General features: G+C 49.7%; 6 protein-coding genes across 6 annotated transcripts; 4 read left to right on the plus strand and 2 right to left on the minus strand.

Moving 5' to 3' along the window:
- Nucleotides 1–5753: 5753 nt before the first annotated feature.
- On the plus strand, nucleotides 5754–8750 carry BDV27DRAFT_141807 (putative C6 transcription factor; the record flags this gene model as incomplete). The annotated part of the gene is made up of 2 exons (XM_032069872.1): nucleotides 5754–7138; nucleotides 7193–8750. The coding sequence occupies 2 exons, from the start codon at nucleotides 5754–5756 to the stop codon at nucleotides 8748–8750; spliced, it is 2943 nt and encodes a 980-aa protein (XP_031931669.1).
- A 637-nt stretch (nucleotides 8751–9387) lies between these two features.
- On the minus strand, nucleotides 9388–10553 carry BDV27DRAFT_167616 (endonuclease/exonuclease/phosphatase family protein). The gene has a single exon (XM_032074542.1). It carries the CDS (start codon nucleotides 10372–10374, stop codon nucleotides 9448–9450), a length of 927 nt encoding a protein of 308 aa, XP_031931670.1. The 5' UTR covers nucleotides 10375–10553; the 3' UTR covers nucleotides 9388–9447.
- A 1067-nt stretch (nucleotides 10554–11620) lies between these two features.
- BDV27DRAFT_36201 (Zn(II)2Cys6 transcription factor) lies at nucleotides 11621–14001 on the plus strand. Its single transcript, XM_032076437.1, has 7 exons — nucleotides 11621–11983; nucleotides 12031–12468; nucleotides 12550–12788; nucleotides 12843–12977; nucleotides 13028–13118; nucleotides 13168–13919; nucleotides 13991–14001. The coding sequence occupies exons 1-6, from the start codon at nucleotides 11721–11723 to the stop codon at nucleotides 13883–13885; spliced, it is 1884 nt and encodes a 627-aa protein (XP_031931671.1). The 5' UTR covers nucleotides 11621–11720; the 3' UTR covers nucleotides 13886–13919; nucleotides 13991–14001.
- Nucleotides 14002–14046: 45 nt separating this feature from the next.
- Nucleotides 14047–15748, minus strand: BDV27DRAFT_141810 (cytochrome P450; the record flags this gene model as incomplete). The annotated part of the gene is made up of 2 exons (XM_032069873.1): nucleotides 14047–15566; nucleotides 15619–15748. 2 exons carry the CDS (start codon nucleotides 15746–15748, stop codon nucleotides 14047–14049), a joined length of 1650 nt encoding a protein of 549 aa, XP_031931672.1.
- Nucleotides 15749–15861: 113 nt separating this feature from the next.
- BDV27DRAFT_167618 (uncharacterized protein) lies at nucleotides 15862–17549 on the plus strand (the record flags this gene model as incomplete). Its single annotated transcript, XM_032074543.1, has 3 exons — nucleotides 15862–16105; nucleotides 16153–16313; nucleotides 16362–17549. The coding sequence occupies exons 1-3, from the start codon at nucleotides 16030–16032 to the stop codon at nucleotides 17547–17549; spliced, it is 1425 nt and encodes a 474-aa protein (XP_031931673.1). The 5' UTR covers nucleotides 15862–16029.
- Nucleotides 17550–18348: 799 nt separating this feature from the next.
- On the plus strand, nucleotides 18349–20369 carry BDV27DRAFT_122003 (uncharacterized protein). The gene is made up of 2 exons (XM_032065512.1): nucleotides 18349–18993; nucleotides 19074–20369. Exons 1-2 carry the CDS (start codon nucleotides 18434–18436, stop codon nucleotides 20314–20316), a joined length of 1803 nt encoding a protein of 600 aa, XP_031931674.1. The 5' UTR covers nucleotides 18349–18433; the 3' UTR covers nucleotides 20317–20369.
- The last annotated feature ends 288 nt before the right edge of the window (nucleotides 20370–20657 follow it).

Genomic DNA, 20657 nt, shown 5'->3' on the forward strand with positions numbered 1-20657 from the left:
CTAGAAGGCAATCCGCGCCGGAAAAAAAACCCCCTCTCCTCGGTCGCCTCCTGCTATTCCGCCCTCATGCATTGGGACATTGGGCGGTTTAGCGCTTACGGAGCTCCGTTCCGCCGTTCAGCTGCTATCGGTATTCGCCGGGGGCGATGCTCGTCCCCCGGATTTTGATGGTCTCGGGTAAATATTCTGGACTCGGACGGGAGGTCTATCTTTATGTAATGGAAAATCCCCCAGATAAAATGAAGATCGGTGCCAGACTATGTTTCTATTGTTGTAATTGGCGGTTTGTGATTGGTTTTTTGTTTGATGGAGGGCATCTCATCTATTTCGTATGTACCTAGTAGGTACGGAGGAGTCTAAGGGGGGTTAAGGTTACGGTCTCGGAACGATGAGTAAGGGGGATAGGGTTGATTGAGTATGCATTAGCAATATACGAGTGAGACGCATTAGTATGGCGCGCGCCGCGGTATCAGGGGATGGAAATTGATTCAGTGGCAACCTGATATACTTGGCCTCTTGTCCGTTCTTCTCATCCGGTAGGTGGTTTTGGTGTGCTACGTACGCGAGAGAGAGAACATAATTGGACTAGGATGCCGGATCTCGGGAATTAAGCCGAGGATGAAATCGGAAGAAGGTTTCAAAAACCGCATTGGAAGCGTTTGCCGAGCTAACATTGCAGCTTCAGGCCGTTAGCGCATAGGAGGAGGAGAAAGAAGAGGTCGATGACTGAACTACGTGGACGAGTGACATCGAGTGCTTGAGACTTGGTTTCATTTCTCCCCCGTGAATCATGACAGATTCTGGCTCTTCCTATGGACGATCTGGCCTCCAGCAAGTGGATTCCTTGGTAAATGAAACTTCCACGTGATTGATAGACCCTCGACATGGGGGGAAGGGAGGGAGTATTTGCCCGAATCTGTGCGCACGTCCAGCGCTTGCTCGAAATAACGCCACTGGGCTCGGTTGGACAAAGGCCAACTTGACATGAATGGCTGCTGTCCAGGGGACCCATGGGGTCTGTACCTGTGGCGCTAATAGATGAAATGAATTAGCTTTGGGGCTGAAGTGTCAGGCCCCCGTTAGGACCACCATGAGTCCACGTCGACCTTTAGATTCGGCGAGCTCCTGTCCCGGGTCGGCGAATGTCAAGGGCCCGTGAAGACTCGCAACGTCCTGCAACTGGTAAGGTCTGACGGTTGCACACCGTCTGGCGGTTTTTTGTTTCCTTTGTGCGCTTGAAAAATAAAGGCTACACAGCCGGATTTGGCATACGAAGAAGTAGACACATGGCATGGCGCACAAAGAAAGGCACAAAGCGTGCCTTCCCGTCGGGCGTACTTTTTTTTTTTTTTTTTTCTTTTTCATCGCGAGAGTGGGTGAAAGACTCGAGCACCGCCGTTTATGACAGTAGATGTTACTGATGTAGCGCCCAGAGTGGCGCCACGGCGCCATGGAACGATTAATCTCATGGTAAATATTTTTGAATATGATCGTGGATAGAGCACTATGGAGTTGAGTGCTCCGTAGAGATGGAGTAAGCCCTAGCTATCTAGAGCACGGAACACTCCGTATGTGATCCGATGGGAAGCACACATTGTTAGACAGCGCTCACCGATATTTAGGCAGTTCGCCGGGAAATTGAAAGCTGAGGGAGAAATAAACCCTCCCCCCAAGCGTTGTATGTATCCAATGACGGTTCGGGGTAAAGTGCAGCGAGATGCTGGATAAAATAAGACGCCGTACTCCGTCCAGAGAGGTTCAAAGGTACTGACAGGACCCCAGACTCCGGAAAATTTCTTAGTTCCGTTTAGTGAGTTCGATACAATGTTTAAAAACCTAGATTAATCCCATGTAGGTAATAGACCTCCGTTTCGGAAAATCTTCGTTTTGATTCGATTCAGACGGCACTGGGCTAGGCCGAGGACAGATGGATACACGAGGCGTGGCGGCCAGTCGCGACAAATGAAAACGGGTCATTTACGGGGCTATTCTTAAGCCGTGCGGCCACTGGCCGAGTCCAGACGGAGAACTTCAAAGGATGGGGCCGACCATGCCGTTCCAAGGGTGAGGGAGTGGGGATCTCGCGTGGGAGGATGGATCCTGGTCGTTACGCTTGCTTTTATGGTCGATTATTTTTATTGCCTTCCATCTTGAATCACGGGGTTGTTCTTCGGGAAACCTTAGTCTCGGAGTAATGATGAAGGGTGAGTGAGAGGTTAGTCAAGGGTTTTGGGGGTACAACCTCAGCCCGTGTGTCCTGTACTTCCTCCATAGGTAGTATATGTCCAGGTTGCGTGGTACCCTGCATCTACGACATACTACTGTAGTACGAAAAACTGATCCATTGGAAGTACAACGTGTCATCCAATCTTCTTATTGTAACTCGTGCTGTGTCATCGCACTCTTTACCTAGGGAAGAGGCAATTTTGGACGATGTACTAGGTATAGGTCCGGGTCGATCCACACAAGTACTTTGTACCTACACAGTACATAGTTACATCCCAGCTATGATACAGTTTGAGTAAGGCTTCAAAATCTGCAGAGCACCTGACACGGGAGAACTTGGCTGCGGGTAGTATTTCCTCATATAGCAGGTAGGAAAGGAAATAATACTCCTTCAATAGGGTGCTACTCTTTTTTTTTTTTTTTTTTTATTTTTATTTTTCCCTTTCTTTTTTTTTTTTTTTTTTTTTAATTTTAATTTTCCCGTTCTATTTTTTTATTTGTGTTTTTAGGGCATCCCGTACCACCTTTCACCTTCCTCCATTGACATCGGATTTCCTCCGGGGATCCCCGATTATCCCACGGCCCAACTAATATTACTTAAACGAATCATAACCTAATTATGAACGAAGAATCAACGAAGAGCCCATTTGCGGGGATCGGTTCGCCTGTCCTAGCCTCGGGTGGTAACTGGAGACCAATCATGAGTGGCGGCTGGGGCCGAGCAGCGACACGGGACCGGTTAAAATGGAACTGCGCAGAGGGCGGGGAGTTGCCGGTCTGGGAATTCCGATGCTGGTCGGGTCGGGTTCGATTCGATTCATTGCCAGAGTCGTGGGGTCAATACTGTACGACTCCCGTGGACAAACAAAGATCTCATTCATTACTTGAAGATACTCCGTACGGATTTATCCACACAAAAACAAAACAAAAGAAACAAAAAAAACTAGGGGGTTATGAGTTGTACAGGTGATACTATATCGTATGAGAATTGAGATCCAGGTCGTACACATGACCTAACACATGATATAATATAACATGATCTTCTCTCTATGGACAAACTCATGTGCAGACAGCGTTTTCCGTGTCGATCGGGATTCCATCCCTGTGAGTGCCAGCCAATCTCCGTTGGTGTAGCTCCTGGTCCTCAAATCAGTATCTAGACAAGGATGAGTAGTCCATTTAGGATCTCGCTTCCCTCCCCGCGGGGAGGCCCCAATGCAGGAAAACCTTTTTTGGAAAAATAAAATTGCAAACAAAAAAAAGAGGTCAGCCTGCGTGGCTGAAAGTTACAGCTGATACCCGACGGACGAAAATAAAATCCCATCAACATGAGTCGATACCCGAGGTTCGTTAGTTGGGGAGTGTGATTCATTTGCCGTTTCCCCTCATTTTGCAACTTTTGGATCTTAACATTAGAGTTTGGAGTAAGGATGCAGCTGGGGTACTGTCAAGCTTGGGATCCGTGTGAACTTATAGGGTCCAACCGTGAGCTTGTATTCGAGCTCCAGGTCAGACATAGGTGGATGGCATGATGTTTCTTGCTGCGCCTTCTTCTCAACCCCGGATGATAACCGATCGGGATTATAGATGCGAATAATTTATGGGGAAGAAGAACAAAAGGGGGAGATAATTAACAAAATAGGAGCGATGACAGATCTGGATAAATGTTATGATTGATATTTATTTATTTTAGCAAAGTGTGGATGTGCGTTGCCCCAAGAACTGGATAACCGTTTTGCCTTTTTGGACGACAATAAGCCGGGGAAGAGAAAATTGGTTATGTAATAGCTTGAGTGTTGGAGAAATAATTTGCGGTGTCAAGTGACGTTCCACACGGCTGCTGGTAACCGGCTTCTTCGGTCGGTCGGTAGGGAAATGAGATTGGAATCTAGATAGGGAGCGCTTCCAAAAATTTTTCTTCTTTTTTTTTTTTCATACCCGTCCAGGACCAGTATAGATTCTTGCATGATTCATGATTTCTTAATTGCATTATACATCTAATTCGACCACCATGCCTAGTGGATTTTAAGTAACCGTTTAAGGTGGATGTCAGACAGTAGTCACTGTAAGAGTTTCCTATCGATCGGGTCGGGTCTACTGGCCGCCAACTGGTAGTTCCCGAAGGATTTCGTATTATTACGAGCTATGACAGCCAGACGGCAGCGTCTCCGGACGGAACCCCAGTAAAATTGTGGTAATTTACCCGACTCTCGGCCATTCTTTGCCTTTGCCTCCCCACGCTGCTGTGAGTATGGTGACCTACTCTCTGTCTGCGTTGGCATATTTTGTCCGGTTGGACATGGAAATTGCTCACGGATTAAATACTTTACGTCAATGTGATACTATGATTTGAATTATAAACTATACTCCTCCAAAATAATCGCACTCGCACTCACTTGTTCCTCAGCATCTATGATCACATTCATCGGCTCTCGGAAACTGGGGCTCCACCTCCCACTCTCCGGCGGCTCGGTCGCGTCCTTGCATCGACTTGCTGCTCACCTACGACACTAGACCCACTGGGGACTAACGCTGGCCGGGCCTCCGCAATTCCTGCCCCAGTGGATGTGCCTGAGATTCCTTTTAGTCTTATGCCTAGTTAGTATGCTCGTCCGCCGGAAGGAGAACAAGAGAGAGAGAAACAACGAGAGGAACCATTCTTATTCCTCGCCTTCCCTCCGTCTCCCTCTTTGATTACCCTTTTTTCTTTTTTTATTCTTTCCTCTTTTTTTCCCTCCCTTAGCTCCTCCCCCACACTACCTTACCTAGTACCCGACGGACGGGTGTTAAGACTTTCCCCATTTCCTCAGCCATTTCGCCTTGCCGGACCGGTGCCCCGACCCTGGGCTGAGAGTTTCCCCCACACTCCGCTTATTCCCGCTTTTTTCTCTCGTCTCACAGTGTGTGAGAGAGACTTTCTGGCGGTGGATTTACTGTGCTTTTTTGCCTGCTCCGTCACCTAACTCCACACACCTTTGCGGGCGTGCTTTTACCCACGTCGCACATTACTCTAGTTCTTTTTTTTTTTATTTCTTCTCTCTTTCTTCCCTGTTCTTCCGCCTCATTTATTACTCTTCCGCCTGTTTGTCACTTGGATGCCAGTTACCACCACTTACCGAATTGTCTGTAAGGGGTCCAGTGCTGTGCACGGGAACATACTCGAGAGACAAGGGAAATAAAAAAAAAAAAAATAAATAAAAGTACGCTACGGCACTGAAGGTCGGTCAACTTTTCGGACTTTGCGTGACCGCGCCTGTTGTACTAACGCAAATACCACAGCTGGGGGAGGTCGGCCCTTTCTTGTCACCCCTTTCCCTAAAGCATCACGACACTGGTTCGGAATCCCGGGGAAATAATACCGGAGAAATACCGCGGGAAACAACGCTGAGGAGGCATCACCACACGTGTCGCCAGCAGTCGTTGGGGCTGCATTGTCCCTCCCCCTTCTTGGATTTCCCCCTTCTTTTCTATCTGATCGACGAGGGAGACGGAAACCCCGTCTCGCGCCGCCTTGATTCTTCCTCATAATGCGGTCCAGCATCGCCTGCGCCCGCTGTCGTCGCAGCAAGATTAAATGTGTCAATGCCGGCATCGACACCACCTGTCGCGCCTGCGAATCGTCCGGCCGAGAATGTGTATATCCTACGCCAGCCATCGGTGTTGGTGGAACTGCTGCCAAGCGAGATCTCGCTGCCTTGGCAGATGGAGATGATCGCAATGGAGACATGGATGGCCCGAAAAGGCAACGGCCTCGCAAGTCCGTTGCGGTCTCGTCATCTGCAGCGAAGGATGCCGCCAAAGGAACCCTCGATGTGCTCGATTCGTCCATCTTGACGGTTAAGGTCTGGGAAGCGGTGTTCGACTTATTCCAGTCCCACTTTGCGACTATTCTACCTTTCCTGCATCCTGCTACCTTCATGGGTCACATTCGACAGCTATCCGGCCCTCAGTCATCCTCATCATCTACCGCCCCTACCAATCAAGAAAATCTCCGAGAAAACGCTCAGAGCCCACCGGCGGCGAAATCAGATCCAAGTCCCTTGATTCCCCTCGGAGTGCTTGCCCTCACCGCTCGTTTCCACCCCCAACTTGTTGCGTACCACTCTCCCGCATCACAAGGAAGCCCTTCCAATCCAGCTCTCGCCTCCGAATTCTATGCGACAGCACTGCGCAGCCGGCTGGCCGGTGTGGACGGTGCCAGCCTTGCCATAACCGACTTGACCCGCGTGCAAGCATTGTTAATGTTGGCGCTCCACGAATGGGGCATGTGTCGTGGTAAGAGTGCGTGGTTATATGTGGGCATGGCGATCCGACTGTCCCAGGCTATGGGCCTCCCATACGAACTAGAGAACGATGTCTTCTCACGAGATGGGCCCAGATCACCTTCTGCGTTTAGAGCAGAAACAGATCTCTTCGGCATTTCCCGACGTGGTATGGAGTCGAAGGAACAAACCTCCGACGATGTTATCGCGCAAGAAACTAAGAGACGCACATTTTGGGCATGCTTTATCCTTGATAGGTGTCTGAGCAGTGGCAAGTATCGCCCACGCATGATCCGGGTTAAGGAACTGGGCATTCAGCTACCCAGTGATAACGCGTTCGCCTTTGGAGAGCGCGTGCGCACCTCGCGCCTGAGTGAGCCCGTGGTTCGCCGCCCGCAGAGCTTTGGCGCACAGGGTGTCCAGATACCTAGCATTCGTCAGAGCCTGGGAGGTTTCGGTGACGACAAGCTTCCGAATAATATCACCCCTGACCCAAAGTCTTGGTCCCCCATTTCTCGGAGAAAGGACTCAAGTGAGGATGAGATCGATCGCTGGGAGATTGGCGCGGAGGAGGCCGTGTTGAGTCGTGTAATCCGCATCATTCGCATCTGGGGGAGTATTGCAAAGTGGTCCTGCGCTGGTGGAAGAAGGTACGCTACTGTTTCCTCTTATCTCAATTATATCAAGCTAACTGACAATCATAGGAATGAACAATTACCCCCATGGCATCCTGAGTCGCAGTTTTCTAAACTGCGGTCGATTTTGGGTGAATTCCAGGATGGACTGTCTCGCAACCTTCAGTACTCGACGCGCAATACGGATACTCATATCATGTACAAGACCAATCTTTCACCCTATACCCTGATGCATGTGGTCTACTTTCTCTCAGTCCTCGTCCTACACCGCTCCTATATTCCTTTCCTTCCTGTACGCTGTCCAGAGCCTGTTGGCCCTCTAGATGAGCCCCTATTTCCCGGCGAAAAAGTTGGCGTACCCGATGGTTTCTGGCGCGAAAGTGCTCGCGAGCTCTTTAGTGCTGCCCGGCAGATGATGGACCTGGTTGTAACCTGTCAGGACAGAGGTGTGCTCGTCGAGAACCCGCTGGTCGGCTTCGCCGTTTACAATGCTGCTTTCATTGGTATCTACGCATCACATTTTCCACACATGGATCCGGAAGGAATCCTTGGTTCAAAATCTAACTCGGCGGGTGATGGCAATCAACAAGGCCAGGGCCAGACTCGGAAAGCTCTCGACATCCTCCGCGAGATGCGGTCACGCCTTAAGATGGCACGTGGGTGGTTCCGTACACTCAACCGACTCCATAGTTATTTCTCCAAGGTCAAACAGGGCTTCCGCCGGCACTCTCGCAAATTAGACTCGATCCCGGAGGTTATGGACATGCAAACCAATGGTGTCCGACCTGTCCGTGAGGGTGGAGTGGGCGGTGGTCTTGAAGAATTCAGAATGCTCGAAAAGTTGTTCCTTGACTTTGGTTCTATCGAAGACCAGTTACCAGAAAACGGCGGCGATGAGGATGGCGCGGCAGGAGTCAGTGATCGCGTGACCAACATCAGCGATGCCGGCAGCAATGCTGTTCGCAGTGATCCAGGTGAGCCTATGGAGGTTCCGCTAGATGGCGCCGGCGGACGCCGTGAGTCCTGGATACCCATCAACAGTCCGGGCATGCCCCTCCCTGGACCAGATGGCGAACGACGTCCTAGTCTCCCATTGCCTCCCAGTCGGTCTTTGCAATCCCAATCTCCGTTCTCTCTCCCATCGCTGCAGCATCACCCTGAGGGGCCCTTATATAACAATTCATCGCCTACCCTTCCGGCCATTGGACCGGCCGGTTCCTACGGGGCTCCGCCCGCCACAACAGCGGGCGCATCGTCGGCGCAATACAGCACAGTTGCGTCTCAGTCCGGTCGTCTTCAGCCCCTGAACCCATGGTTGGGCCCCCGCCAGCAACCGCCACCACCACCATACTCTCAATCACTACCCCCCATCAATGCCGCCCCATCGCATGGTCTTCCGCTGTTGCCACCTCCCGGTTCGGCGCACCCGGCAGCCTCGCCTCCAGCGACGATAGATGGGATGGACAGTTTCCCCTCGAATAGCATGTCGTCTACGAGCCTGGGTGGCGAAGATGTACTGGCGTTCCTGGAGGGATGCGAGTACGATCAAATTCCGGGGATCATGCCATTGGACAGTGGACTCTCAGGCAGTTGGCTCAGCACCGTCTGGACCGAATTTGGCCGTTGATGCACCTTGATGTTTTGTTTTCCTTTCTATCTTTGATGATTGAAATTGGGTCATTGTCTTTGCCTCCTTTCGTCTGTACTATTATTTTTGTGCGCACCATGTACTGTATAAGTATGTATGCCGTTTCAGCGGAATCACGATGATCACACGAGGGTTGGGCACAAGGTCGGTCAAAAGGTGGTCCTCAAAAGGTATCTGGAGGATGGGACTGGGTATCGAGTTTGACTGCTTTACTGGGCGTATGTTAGGGATGGATTGATTTTACCTTGAGCGCGGCGTCTGGTTGATTGCTTGACTGGGATGGGGATTTTCCTTGCGATTTGCATGACTGTTGAACGACTTTTTACTGATGAACGAATCCGCACTGTGGTTTTTCCTTTTCTTTCATATGATGTCGTTCGTTGTTCACTTACTTTACAAAAGTAAAGCATACCCGAGTTTTTGCTATATTATCTTGATGGATGACTTCGCCACAAGGGTTTTCGTCGTTTTTATCTCCCTACCAGTCTTTATTTTTGTTTTTTTATATCTATGCAATCCTGTTTGCTACCATGGCCTTATTACGTCCAGTGAATAGCCCTAAATTGCGAACATTATCAAGAACGGATGATCCTCGCCGAGCATTAGTAACCATATGAAAAAAGCAACGAAGCAATAAGTCAAGTAAATCAATCCACCGATCATTACAATATCTTCATCACAGCTGCTTGGGAGAACCGACCAACTCCACATCCGCTGCAACCGCCCTATGATCCGAATTGAAAATCCCATCATCAAACCGATTGGTGAGGATGCCATACGTCCGGATATTCCACGGGACATGACCACTTTTCAGAGGTCCGACCAGGACGTAGTCCAGAAGCGCATCATCAATGGGGGTATCATTGAAGCCCGTCCAAGAATTCACATTGCCATAGCGTCTCTCCCCATCCACACAATCCCTCGTATGGATCATAGCACCTGCAGTTAAAACCCCAAACGCATCATTATTCTCTCTCGAATTTGTATTGAAATCTCCACACAAGACCACACCATCCACAGAATCCGATCCCTTCTTCTTCTTCTTCTTCAAAACCTCCTCCATCCACTCTAGAATCAACTTCGCACTCTCAAACCGCGCCACCTTCCCCCGATCATCCAGATGCGTGTTCATCGCCAACACCCTCCTCCCTGTCCCCCGATGCCGCAACACAGCATAGGTCACAATCCGCCTATACGCCGCATCCCACCCCCGGGACGGCGTATCCGGCGTCTCCGACAACCAGCGCGTGGTGGACCATTCCACCTCCCAGACCCTGGCCCGGTAAATGATAGGCGAGTACTCGCCCTTCTGGCCGCCGTCGCGGCCACACCCAACGTGTTTCCAGATCTCGTCGCCTTCAATGCTCTCGCTATCCGGGGCGGTGTTGAGACCGGTCAGGATGTCGGTGAGTTGGCTGTGCAAAACTTCCTGGAGACAGATTATGGCCTCCGGGTTGTGCGTTGTGTTGAAGTCGAGTTGGTTGACGATGTGGTTTCGCCGGATGTTCCATGGTTTCTCTGGGGGGAAGGTGAACCAGGGGATGGTTCGGATGTTGTGGGTTATGAGGCGGATGGGGATGGGTTTGGTTTTGGGCGTGGTCATTTCTTTGTTTTATATATTGCGTTAATTTTACTTGTTTGGTTTGGTTGGTGCGCGTTTTGAGATTTTATAGTTGATGGTATGATTTGGATGAATGCTAAGGAGGGAACATCGGAGGTACAAGTAGGGCTGGAACTGGGCGGGAGATTGAGAAATGCTGTAACGATTCCATCATCGCCAAGTCATACGGAATGCAGTTGTTTTGATATGATCTAGATGTCGGAGCCATGGGAACCCATATGGTCTGGATGGATCGGTACGGGCGGAGGCTGACGATTACGAATGATTTTCCTGGTGGCTTGCGGAGTTTTGAACTCGACGCGGAGATCCTGTCAGTAACAGGAGGGGAAATTTACTTTTAAAAGGAAGTCTGGGCATTTATATATGCGAAAGCAAAATAAATTAATGGTGAAGCATATGATCGAGGTTCTTGATGAAGGTTGTTTGTAGGGATGCGAGTATTTCACATGTGGAATTAGGGCTAGATTTGCAGGTTGGGATACCTATCGCTGGGACCGCCGACTTTGGTACACTTGAAATGAAGTTCGGATTTGAGTGTGGGAGAGGCAGAACGATTCTTTTATCGGCTACTCAGCGAAGAAAGTCTTGCTGAGGAGATCCTCTTAATCAGCAAAAGTAAGATCGCTGTCCAGCATGTCTGGCTAGGATGCCATGCTTCTGAGTTTGAAAGCCGACTGCGCTTTCAGGTCCCGATGTCAAGCTTTACCGCAAGTAGAAATCTCAGAACCGGGCTGAGGCATGAGGCTCCAGCGGCACTAGAGAACAGCCATTCACAATTTGCGGGGATCTTTACGCCTCTAGCAAGACGTGTAGCCCTTGAGTATACACCATGGTATAGCTGTGAGGTCTTCCGCGGGCGAAACACGACATCCTGTCCAGGGAAGTCCCGCGAGTCCGTGTCAAGATGCGTGAAGAAGATTGGTTCGGTTTCCCATTTGGAAGATCGAGAGGTACTCGGTTATAGCAGTATAATACAATCATCAGCGTCTATAATCTTTGGTAAGATAGAATCTAGTGTATGCAGCAATAGAGTCAAGAGCACCAATATTATCAAGCTGGTTGATCATGAACAAGTTTCATCGAATGAACCGAATGAGGTATCTTCCAAACCTGGTTTAGTGTAATACAGATGGTAATACCAATACGAGATGGCTCACTTAAATTTCCCGATCAATGTGACGAACTTCAACACTCATCAACTTTACAGCTGCTGCCCTGCAGGTTTCTTTTTCCATCAACTGCTTCTATATCGCACAATGGATACACAGAGCTTCGACGCATCATAGGGAAATGATATTAATGAAGTAAAATCACGTCGTGCACCCAGAATGGCGGAAAACCCCTATCCTTACGACACTGCCGTCGTCCGCGAACTGCTCAAGAATAAACGCAAGACCCGCGGCATCCGTTCCTGTTTTCCTTGCAGACACCGGAAGGTCCGTTGTGACGGAAGAGAGCCATGCTCCAACTGCGTCAAGCGCGGCCATAGTGAGTTATGTCGTGTGCCGACTGCTTCCGGCGGCGAGGCGAGAGCACCGCAACCTACACCAAGGGACACCCAAGGGCCGAGTGAACTAAATCTAGATGTTCTGTATGTTCTACTCACCAATATTCGGCCGCTTATTGACTTGATGATAGAAATAGTACAATTGAAGAAGCGCAATCTCAGTCTGCAACTGATCCCAGCCTTCTCATCTTTAAGCTGGAGAAAATCGAGGAGCAAATTTCCTCTCTCAAGGCAGACCTGTGCGCGACGGTTACGGCGACATCCCAGAGTCCTCATTCTGTAAGTGAAACTCGTAACACGGGTCAATTGCGTACCCGGCCAGCTAGTAAGTCGCCTGGACGCTACTTTGTCGAAGATGCTACTGGTGCCACTATTTATCTGGGCAGCCACTCAGACACCCCTCTCGCACTGGGGTGCCGTCGAGCGTCGGCAACGGGGGATGCGATGCTGCACGATGCACTAATCGACCAATTTGTGCCACGGACATATCCTTTTGCCAATCTTTGGGGGGCGGAGGCGACAGCCAAGAACGTCTGTGAAACGTTGCCGGACGATTCGGATATCATCCGGTATGCATCTCTGACTTGATAGTTTTTAGTTCCAAAGCTGGCCAATTTCGATATTTGCTTCCCCAAAACTGATTATCCTAGATACTGGCAGGTCTACCAATCAATTGTTTACCCATTTTACCCATCGCTGGTGACTATCGACCAGTTCGGCCCTGCGTTGTTCGGATTCTTAGACGAGCGAGTTGCATCTCAAGCAGCTACAACCGAAGAACTCGGCCCTGATTCGTCTTGGCTGGCACTATTATTCGCTGTGCTAGCTTGTGGGGTGCAGTTTTCGGATGATCCGATCAAGGAGCGAGATTTGCGGTCAAAGGTCCTCAGTATGTTAATACTACCTTCCATTTGGAAAAGCTAGAATCCAACTAATAACATAGTTTGCTCATCTTTCCAATGCCTTCGCATGTCAAACTTTTTCAATCATACCAACCTGGATCAGATTCAGGCTATGGCACTGATTGGGCATTGTCTGCGCAATAACCTGGATACCAACAGTGCGTGGATACTGATGGGTAGGTGTATGTCCCTCTATCTCTCGCTATATATATACTGATTGTAGCAGGTGCAACCATTCGATTAGCTCAGAGTATCGGTCTCCATGAAGCATTCCCATCCCTCCCAGAATCCGAGCAATTCCAACGCAACAGATTATGGTATTCCCTCTCAGTATACACCTGTGATTGCACCACTAACGAAGGGCAGGTGGTCAATCGTTTGGCAAGATACCTTTCTATCGTTCACATATGACCGCCCTCCAAGTACAATCACGATGAGTTGCCCTATCCCATATAGACAGCAAACCGAAGGACTCTCATTCCAAGAATCTATTTTCACCATTTGCAACATCCTCCTCAACAAAGCACGGCAAGAGGCAGCGGGAAACGTCGAAGACCCACAACAGAGCGCACTCAAGTGTAAACAACAATTAGAAGAGGTGTGGGACGACGCCGCTCCATTTCTCACGGACAAGGCACGGTGCACCTCTGTACAAGATCATCTAGAACGATTAGCCCTTGGAGTTCATCTTGGATATGGTATTTGCAGACTGAGCCGAGTGTATTTGAGTGAAATAGAGCCTCATTCTCCCCTTTACAATGCTGCTGCGACGAACTGTATGAGCCGGGCAATGCAAGCGATCGAGAGTTTTCTTGATCTTCATCGGTTCTCAGCGAGTGTTTGTCGATCATGGGCGTTTGTGCATAACGCGGTTAGCTGTGCAATTGCGCTCAAGGGGCTAAGGGCACTAATCGTGGAGGACAAGCGAGACCCAGAGGTACTTGTGCAGCACCTGATCGCAGTCTTGGAGAAAGAGGAGAAGGATTCCGAGTGGTGCGATGCTGATACGAATGTTCGGTATTTCGGGCCGTATTCTCGGGCGCTGAAAGCATTGCGAGAGATTTACCAAGAGGCCGCGGTGTGATATACAGTCAAGTGAGAGCTATAATTCTTTTATCGTAAGAGATCCGTGCCCTAATTCAACTTCCATGATAGAATTATGAGAATACAGTCTAACCCTAACTCCTAGACCTCCATTTTATATCTAGTGTACATTCTATCAATCTATCAATGATATATAACCATTTACACCCTCCGCTTAGCCCTAACATAAAAGTTCAACGGCCGAATCAACTGAAACTCAGGATCATAATCAATCGCCTCCAGTCCGTCCCTCACAAACTCATACCGACTCACCAACTCCGCCAACAAAATCTTAACCTCCAATAACGCAAAATTAAACCCAATACACCCCCTCGGCCCCGTTGCAAACGGTATATAGGCGCACCGATGCCTTCCCTTGACCTCCTCCGTATCCCATCGATCCGGATCAAATCGGAACGGGTCCCGCCAGGTCTTGGGATTCGTATGGATAGCATACAACGCAGGGATAATAACACTATCAGGCGGGAGACGATGCCCGCCCGGAAGCACGACATCAGTCTTAGTGGTTCTCCCCGGCTGGAAACTGGCGTTGTGGAGACGCTGAGTTTCCTTGACGAACTTGTCGAGGTAGGGAAGGCTGTGCGCGAGATCGGGGGTCCAGGTCGTTTGGTTGCGTTCGCCGCTGGGCCCGACGATGCCGTGCTCTACGAGTTCGGCGTAGAGGCGGTCCTGTGTGCCTTCGTATGTGACCAAACAGTAGAGGAGCCAGGAGAGGAGCGCGGATGTGGTGGTGAAGCCAGCGCCCGTGACGATGAGCATGTTAGCGAGGATGAGGCCCTGCGGGAAGTGCTCACCTTTGTCATCGACCGCGTGGAGGAGGTAGTCGACGACGCAGGAGGCGCTGAGCGCTGCTTCGTTCATGGGGGCGTCAGCAATGCCAGAACCAGCGACTTCGTCGATGGCTTCCTGCAGCAAGGTGTAGATGGTATGTTGGACGTGGCGGAGACGGGCCGGGTCGCCGAAGGGGAGGTGGCGGTACCATTCGCCGCGGGAGGTGATCTTCTTATTGAGCGACAGGAGACTGGCGATGTTCGTGACGATCGGGTGGAGGGGGCTGTCGACTGAGTCGAAGTGGCCGAAGTCTTTGCCGAGGGAGAAGGACCCGATGGTCTGCGAGGCCAACTTGACCATGTACTGGTAGACGTTCCAGGACTCGTCGCGGGCGTCCAGCTCGTCGAACACGGGTAGAGACTTTCTTGCACAGTTTTGCATCAGGCCTGTGTAGTGTCGTACCGCTTTGGGCCCCATGGCTGGTGGGAGGTATTTGTGGGCGAGACGCCAGTTTTCAGTCTCTGTGTCGCCGATGAAGATGGCGGTGTTGTCTTTTACGCCCCAGAGGGGGTGATTCTCGTTGATCTTCTTGGTCATGTAGGCTGATTCTGCGAGACAGACTGAGGCGACCTGCGGATCGTCTGTGAGGTAGGTGGTTTTGCCCATGTTGATGGTTTTGATCAAGGGGCCATATTTGCGGAAGAGTCGATAGTGATTCCCAAGATGGTCTGGGAAGATCTCGTAGAAGCTGCCAACCAGGGGCAGCCCTGGAGGTCCTTGAGGAGTTTGTACGGCATTGCCGTCGATTCGGAGGCCGATGGGAGATGATTCGACAGAGATAATGTCGGCGACGGACGACAACGTTTCGTTTTCAGAGTGAAAGGAGATGCCTGCAATGTTAGGGCTTCTGCTAAAGAGGAAGTGTCGGTCCAAAAGGCTTACCTGTTGGCAGAGCGACATGGAAAACTCCCCCGACAGCGCGCTGTAGGTCTTCAAACTTCCAGTGCGAGTCCACATCTATGGACTGTGTGGTGGTGATGTCGTCACCCACGAGATAGAATTGACACTTCATGATGAATATCAATGCTTGAACTAATTAACTTGATTGAAGACTCACCTGGAAACGACATTATTATATACCTTGATGAAGTTGAATCTGAATATGCTATCCGAATAACCGTGCCCACCTTGATCTTCGGCTGCTTCGGAGACCTCGTCCGAAGTTCGTACGAGGGTCGCCCGAGCGTCATTGTCTGGATAGAACGGCACAAGAGTCGCAAAGACAGTTGAGGATATAAATGACTAAGTTGTCCATGTTTGCTTTGAGAGGATAAAGTTGCATACTTTGCCAAAATGTCGTCCTTCACCCTTGAACAGGTCCAAAAACACTGCAAACCAGACGATGTCTGGATTATCCTCCACAACAAGGGTTCGTCTCTCCTATCATCCAGCCAGACTGATATTGACTGCTCATAGTCTACGATGTGACCAAGTACCTTGAAGATCACCCCGGTGGGGGTGCTATTCTTCTCGAGGTCGCCGGCGCCGACGCCACTGAAGCTTTTGAGGAAGTCGGACACTCTGACGAAGCGAGGGAACAGTTAGAGCCTTTCTACGTAGGCGACTTACCGACAGAGGTAGATACCCATTATACCCATCATTGGTCTCTATACTCAAAAGCTCAGGAACAAACCGAATCCGTCGAGATATACCGCCCAACCTACGAGCAAGTCTCCCAATCCGCGGCCGTCAACGTCAAAAACTCCACCTCCTGGTCATCCATAATTCAAACAATTATAAAGTGCGGCATGACCGGTCTAGCGGGCAGAGCTGCCATAACAGCCTACCATCGTGGTATAACCACCACCGAAGTAGTCCACGCCCTGCGCTCCCTCGTCACATCTATCTCTCCGCGCCAGGGCCCAGGCCACGACGGATCCCACTTCTGGACCGGCGTGGGCATCGCCAGCGCAGTCCAGTTCTCCCTAACCTTGGGCTTGGGCATGTGGATCTCAACCAAGCTAGACGTGCAACAAGAATTCACTCACCACGTACCCCGTCGACCAGCCAAAACAGCACGTATGATCAAGCTCCCCCGGACCAATCTTCCAGTCAAGAAACCGAGTGTCTTGGATCCGCGCAAATGGCGACCTTTCACCTTGACCAGCAAAACCGAAGTTGCGCCACATGTATATCGATTCATCTTTGCATTGCCAAATCCTGATGATATCCTCGGCCTACCGACGGGCCAGCATATCGCCCTACGAGCGACGATCAACGGACAAAGCGTCTCGAGATCGTACACACCGGTATCCAACAACAGTGACTTGGGTCGTATCGAGCTACTCATCAAGGTATACCCCAATGGAGCGATGACCCAGCACCTGGAGCAGATGGAAGTAGGCGACTCGATCGAGATCCGCGGACCCAAGGGCGCAATGCAATATTCACGGCAATATGCGAAGCATATCGGGATGATCGCAGGTGGAACAGGCATTACACCGATGTACCAGCTCATTCGGGCAATCTGCGAAGACGATAGCGACAAGACTCAGGTGTCATTGCTGTACGCGAATAACACGGAAGAAGACATTTTATTGCGCGCAGAGTTGGATGAGTTCGCGAGGCGTCATCCAGTTAAGTTCCAGGTGCAGTATGTGTTGAGCCATCCCGGGGAGACGTGGCAGGGTTACCGGGGGTTTGTGAATGGGGATGTTATTGCGAAGCATTTGGCGCCTGCTGCGCTGGATAATAGAGTGTTGTTGTGTGGGCCGCCGCCGATGGTGGGAGCGATGAAGAAGACCTTGCAGGGAATGGGGTGGGCGATGCCTGGAGCTGTTGCTAAAGTTGGGGATCAGGTTTTCTTGTTTTAGAAAGTAGATAAATAGTGAATTTATTTTGGGTTTGTTTTTATGGTTCATCTACAGCTGGGGTTTTGTCTATACTTTTCTAGGACAATGCCAGGTAACCAAAATTAATTAGCACACTGTATACGGAGTCCTGGAAAGACACAATATTGATCAATGTTTCATTGATATTATAGTAGGGGTCACATCACATACTTTTGAACTCCCACCCTAGAATGCACAGTATGCTACCACAATCAGAATTTGAAATCTTCACACCAACACCACATAGTTACTTGCAGGTAATTCATCACTCCAACCCACTAAAACAAAGTAATCTGGTACACTATGCCATGGCCTTAAGAAAACAGAGAAATGCAAACCCCCATTGAGCAATACCAAACCCTCAGAATTACCAACCCAACAACCATAACATACACCAAGCATCCATTCCACGGCTAAACGGCACTACTTTAGCACAACTCATTCCTCAGTGATACCCACCGTAACATTCCTAAACAGACACACTATCCACCTACTTGTCCCGAAATATGAGCGCTCTAAGCCAATACGGTGAGCATAGAAATCGTCCCAAGGTTCAGCCCATAGGGTTAAGTATCCGGTCCGTCCCCGTTCCGAAGTATCTCCATACCGAGTCCGAGGGTGTCCGACCGACCTGGACCGATTCAACAATGGGTATCGGATATCGGCACGTGCGGCGTGTGTATCCATATACGGGGATCTGGGTGCCCTGTTGCGTGTAATGGATAAGATATATAAGGGCTAGATGGGGGTTGTTGGAGAATGGGCTTTTATATGTGTAAATGTGAAACCCAGTTACCCAGCATATTCCTCTCACATTTATTTATACTTCTATATCATCATTTTATCTGCATCAAAGCATACAAATAATGCCCCAACCATCATCACGTCCCGTCGTGGTTCTCGGAGCTGGGGTGTTGGGCCGCCGCATTGCCTCTGTCTTCCTTGCAGGTGGATACAATGTGCATATCCGCGATCCCTCCCCCCAGGCGCTCTCGGACGCATCCAGTTACATTGATAGTCATATTCAGGAATTTATCGCTCTTACCCCTTCCCAACGCACCGGTGGTACTTACCAGACCTTCACCGAGATCTCCGCCGCCGTATCGGACGCCTGGCTCGTTGTAGAAGCCGTACCAGAGAAACTGCCTTTGAAGATCAGCACATTTGCGGAAGTTGATCGCAATGCACCGGCTGACTGCATCATTGCATCGAATAGCAGCTCTTTTAAATCGAGATTTATGCTAGACGAGGTGAAACCTGGGAGGAGAGAAAGGATACTGAATATGCATTTCACGATGCCGCCTGCTATCCGGACGGTAGAGTTAATGACAGATGGAGAAACGAGCACAAAGTTGTTCAATCTGTTGACGGGTGTGTTGAAAGATTGTGGGATGATTCCTGTTACGGCGAGACGGGAGTCAACTGGGTAAGTTTCTCTCTCCTCTTCTCGTCTCTTTCTCTTTGTATAATATATATGGTCTGTGGATGATGGCTAATATGGGTTAGATTCATCTTCAATCGTCTCTGGGCTGCTATTAAGCGTGAGATCATGTTTATTCTTGCGGAAGGCATTAGTTCTCCTGAAGAAATTGATCTTCTCTGGAAGAATATGTTCCAGCTTCCGTCTAGTTTGCCGCCGTGTCGATTGATGGATCAGATTGGTTTGGATACAGTGGCGTTCATTGAAGATAACTATATTCAAGAGAGGGGACTAGACAGCCGCATGACTGTTGACTGGCTGCGCGAGAAATATATCTCTCCTGGGAAACTAGGACTCAAGAGCGATAAGGGCGGATTGTATCCTCCCAAGCCTATGGATGCTGTCAAGGGTGAAGAGGCCTTGTATTTACTCGACGTTGGTCTGGGATCGAACAATCCTGATATCTCGTTCGTTCCAACAGCCGGACGTATTCTCAAGTTCTACCCGAATACTGGAAAAGTGACCACTCTCGTTGAAGGGCAGTCCTTGCCGGATGGGATTGACGTCTCACGAACGGCGTCTCGCATCTTCTGGACGAATATGGGTCGCTCAACAGCCACAAATGATGGTTCTGTGCACTCGGCAAACCTTGACGGAACGGACGTCCGGACTCTCCTACCTCCTGGTACGGTGCACACGCCGAAGCAACTGGTCGTTGATGATATCAATAATAAGGTTTACTTCTGTGATCGTGAGGGCATGGGCGTGCACCGAGTTAATTTTGACGGTACTGATGACGAAATTCTTGTTCGTACTGGCTCTCTCGATAAACCCGAGGAAAGAAAGGATATGACGCGATGGTGTGTAGGTATCACCTTGGACATGGATCGCGGTTATATCTACTGGACGCAGAAGGGGCCCAGCAAAAGTGGCCAGGGACGGATTTTTCGAGCAGGTATTGACATCCCAGCTGGCCAGACAGCGGATAATCGACAAGACATTGAGCTATTGTTGGAAGGATTACCTGAACCGATCGACCTGGAATTGGATGGGGAGAATCAGTTGCTATACTGGACCGATCGTGGCGAGCATCCAACTGGGTGTTCGTTAAACCGGGTGGATGTTAGTGGAAAGGCTGATAAAGCAAAGCTTCGAAGCAAGAAGGAATTATTAGCAAGGCAATTCCACGAACCCATCGGGATTAAAATGGACGGGAAGAAGCAGGTGTATGTGACGGATTTAGGAGGAAGTGTATATCGAGTGAATGGTGGGAAGAAGACAGTGATATGGCAGGATAACGGCTGCTATACTGGAATAGCTATTCTTTGACCATCGTTGTGTATTTTTAGAGACATAGAATCATAGACGTATGGAGATATTAATGTTGTTCTCGTAGACACTAGCTCATATTGGACCCGGTCATTAGTTCTATTCTGATGTAGACTTGGGAAGATGCAAGGAACAAACTTCACCTGTCATACTTTTCAATTTACATATCAGTTAACACGACATTTACCTATACACATATGCCGGATGAATTACCGTTTGACAATGTCGGAATCTGTTGATTGAAGTTGGTGATGCCCTACTCAAGTATGTTTTCATGAAAACATGTCCCATGAATTCCAGACGGAACCATGGACAATGAAGCTATATATGTAATTGTCAAC

The sequence above is a fragment of the Aspergillus caelatus genome (assembly GCF_009193585.1).
Source record: "Aspergillus caelatus strain CBS 763.97 unplaced genomic scaffold BDV27scaffold_20, whole genome shotgun sequence".
In the NCBI taxonomy this organism is placed as follows: domain Eukaryota; kingdom Fungi; phylum Ascomycota; class Eurotiomycetes; order Eurotiales; family Aspergillaceae; genus Aspergillus; species Aspergillus caelatus.

Coding starts and splice junctions, on each gene's coding strand:
- BDV27DRAFT_167616 (XM_032074542.1), bottom strand. CDS start 10,374: ATGACCACGCCCAAAACCAAACCCATCCCCATCCGCCTCATAACCCAC.
- BDV27DRAFT_36201 (XM_032076437.1), top strand. CDS start 11,721: ATGGCGGAAAACCCCTATCCTTACGACACTGCCGTCGTCCGCGAACTG. Junction 12,789..12,842: donor TTTGCGGTCAAAGGTCCTCA/GTATGTTAATAC, acceptor CTAATAACATAG/TTTGCTCATCTTTCCAATGC. Junction 13,119..13,167: donor TTCCAACGCAACAGATTATG/GTATTCCCTCTC, acceptor AACGAAGGGCAG/GTGGTCAATCGTTTGGCAAG.
- BDV27DRAFT_122003 (XM_032065512.1), top strand. CDS start 18,434: ATGCCCCAACCATCATCACGTCCCGTCGTGGTTCTCGGAGCTGGGGTG. Junction 18,994..19,073: donor GCGAGACGGGAGTCAACTGG/GTAAGTTTCTCT, acceptor AATATGGGTTAG/ATTCATCTTCAATCGTCTCT.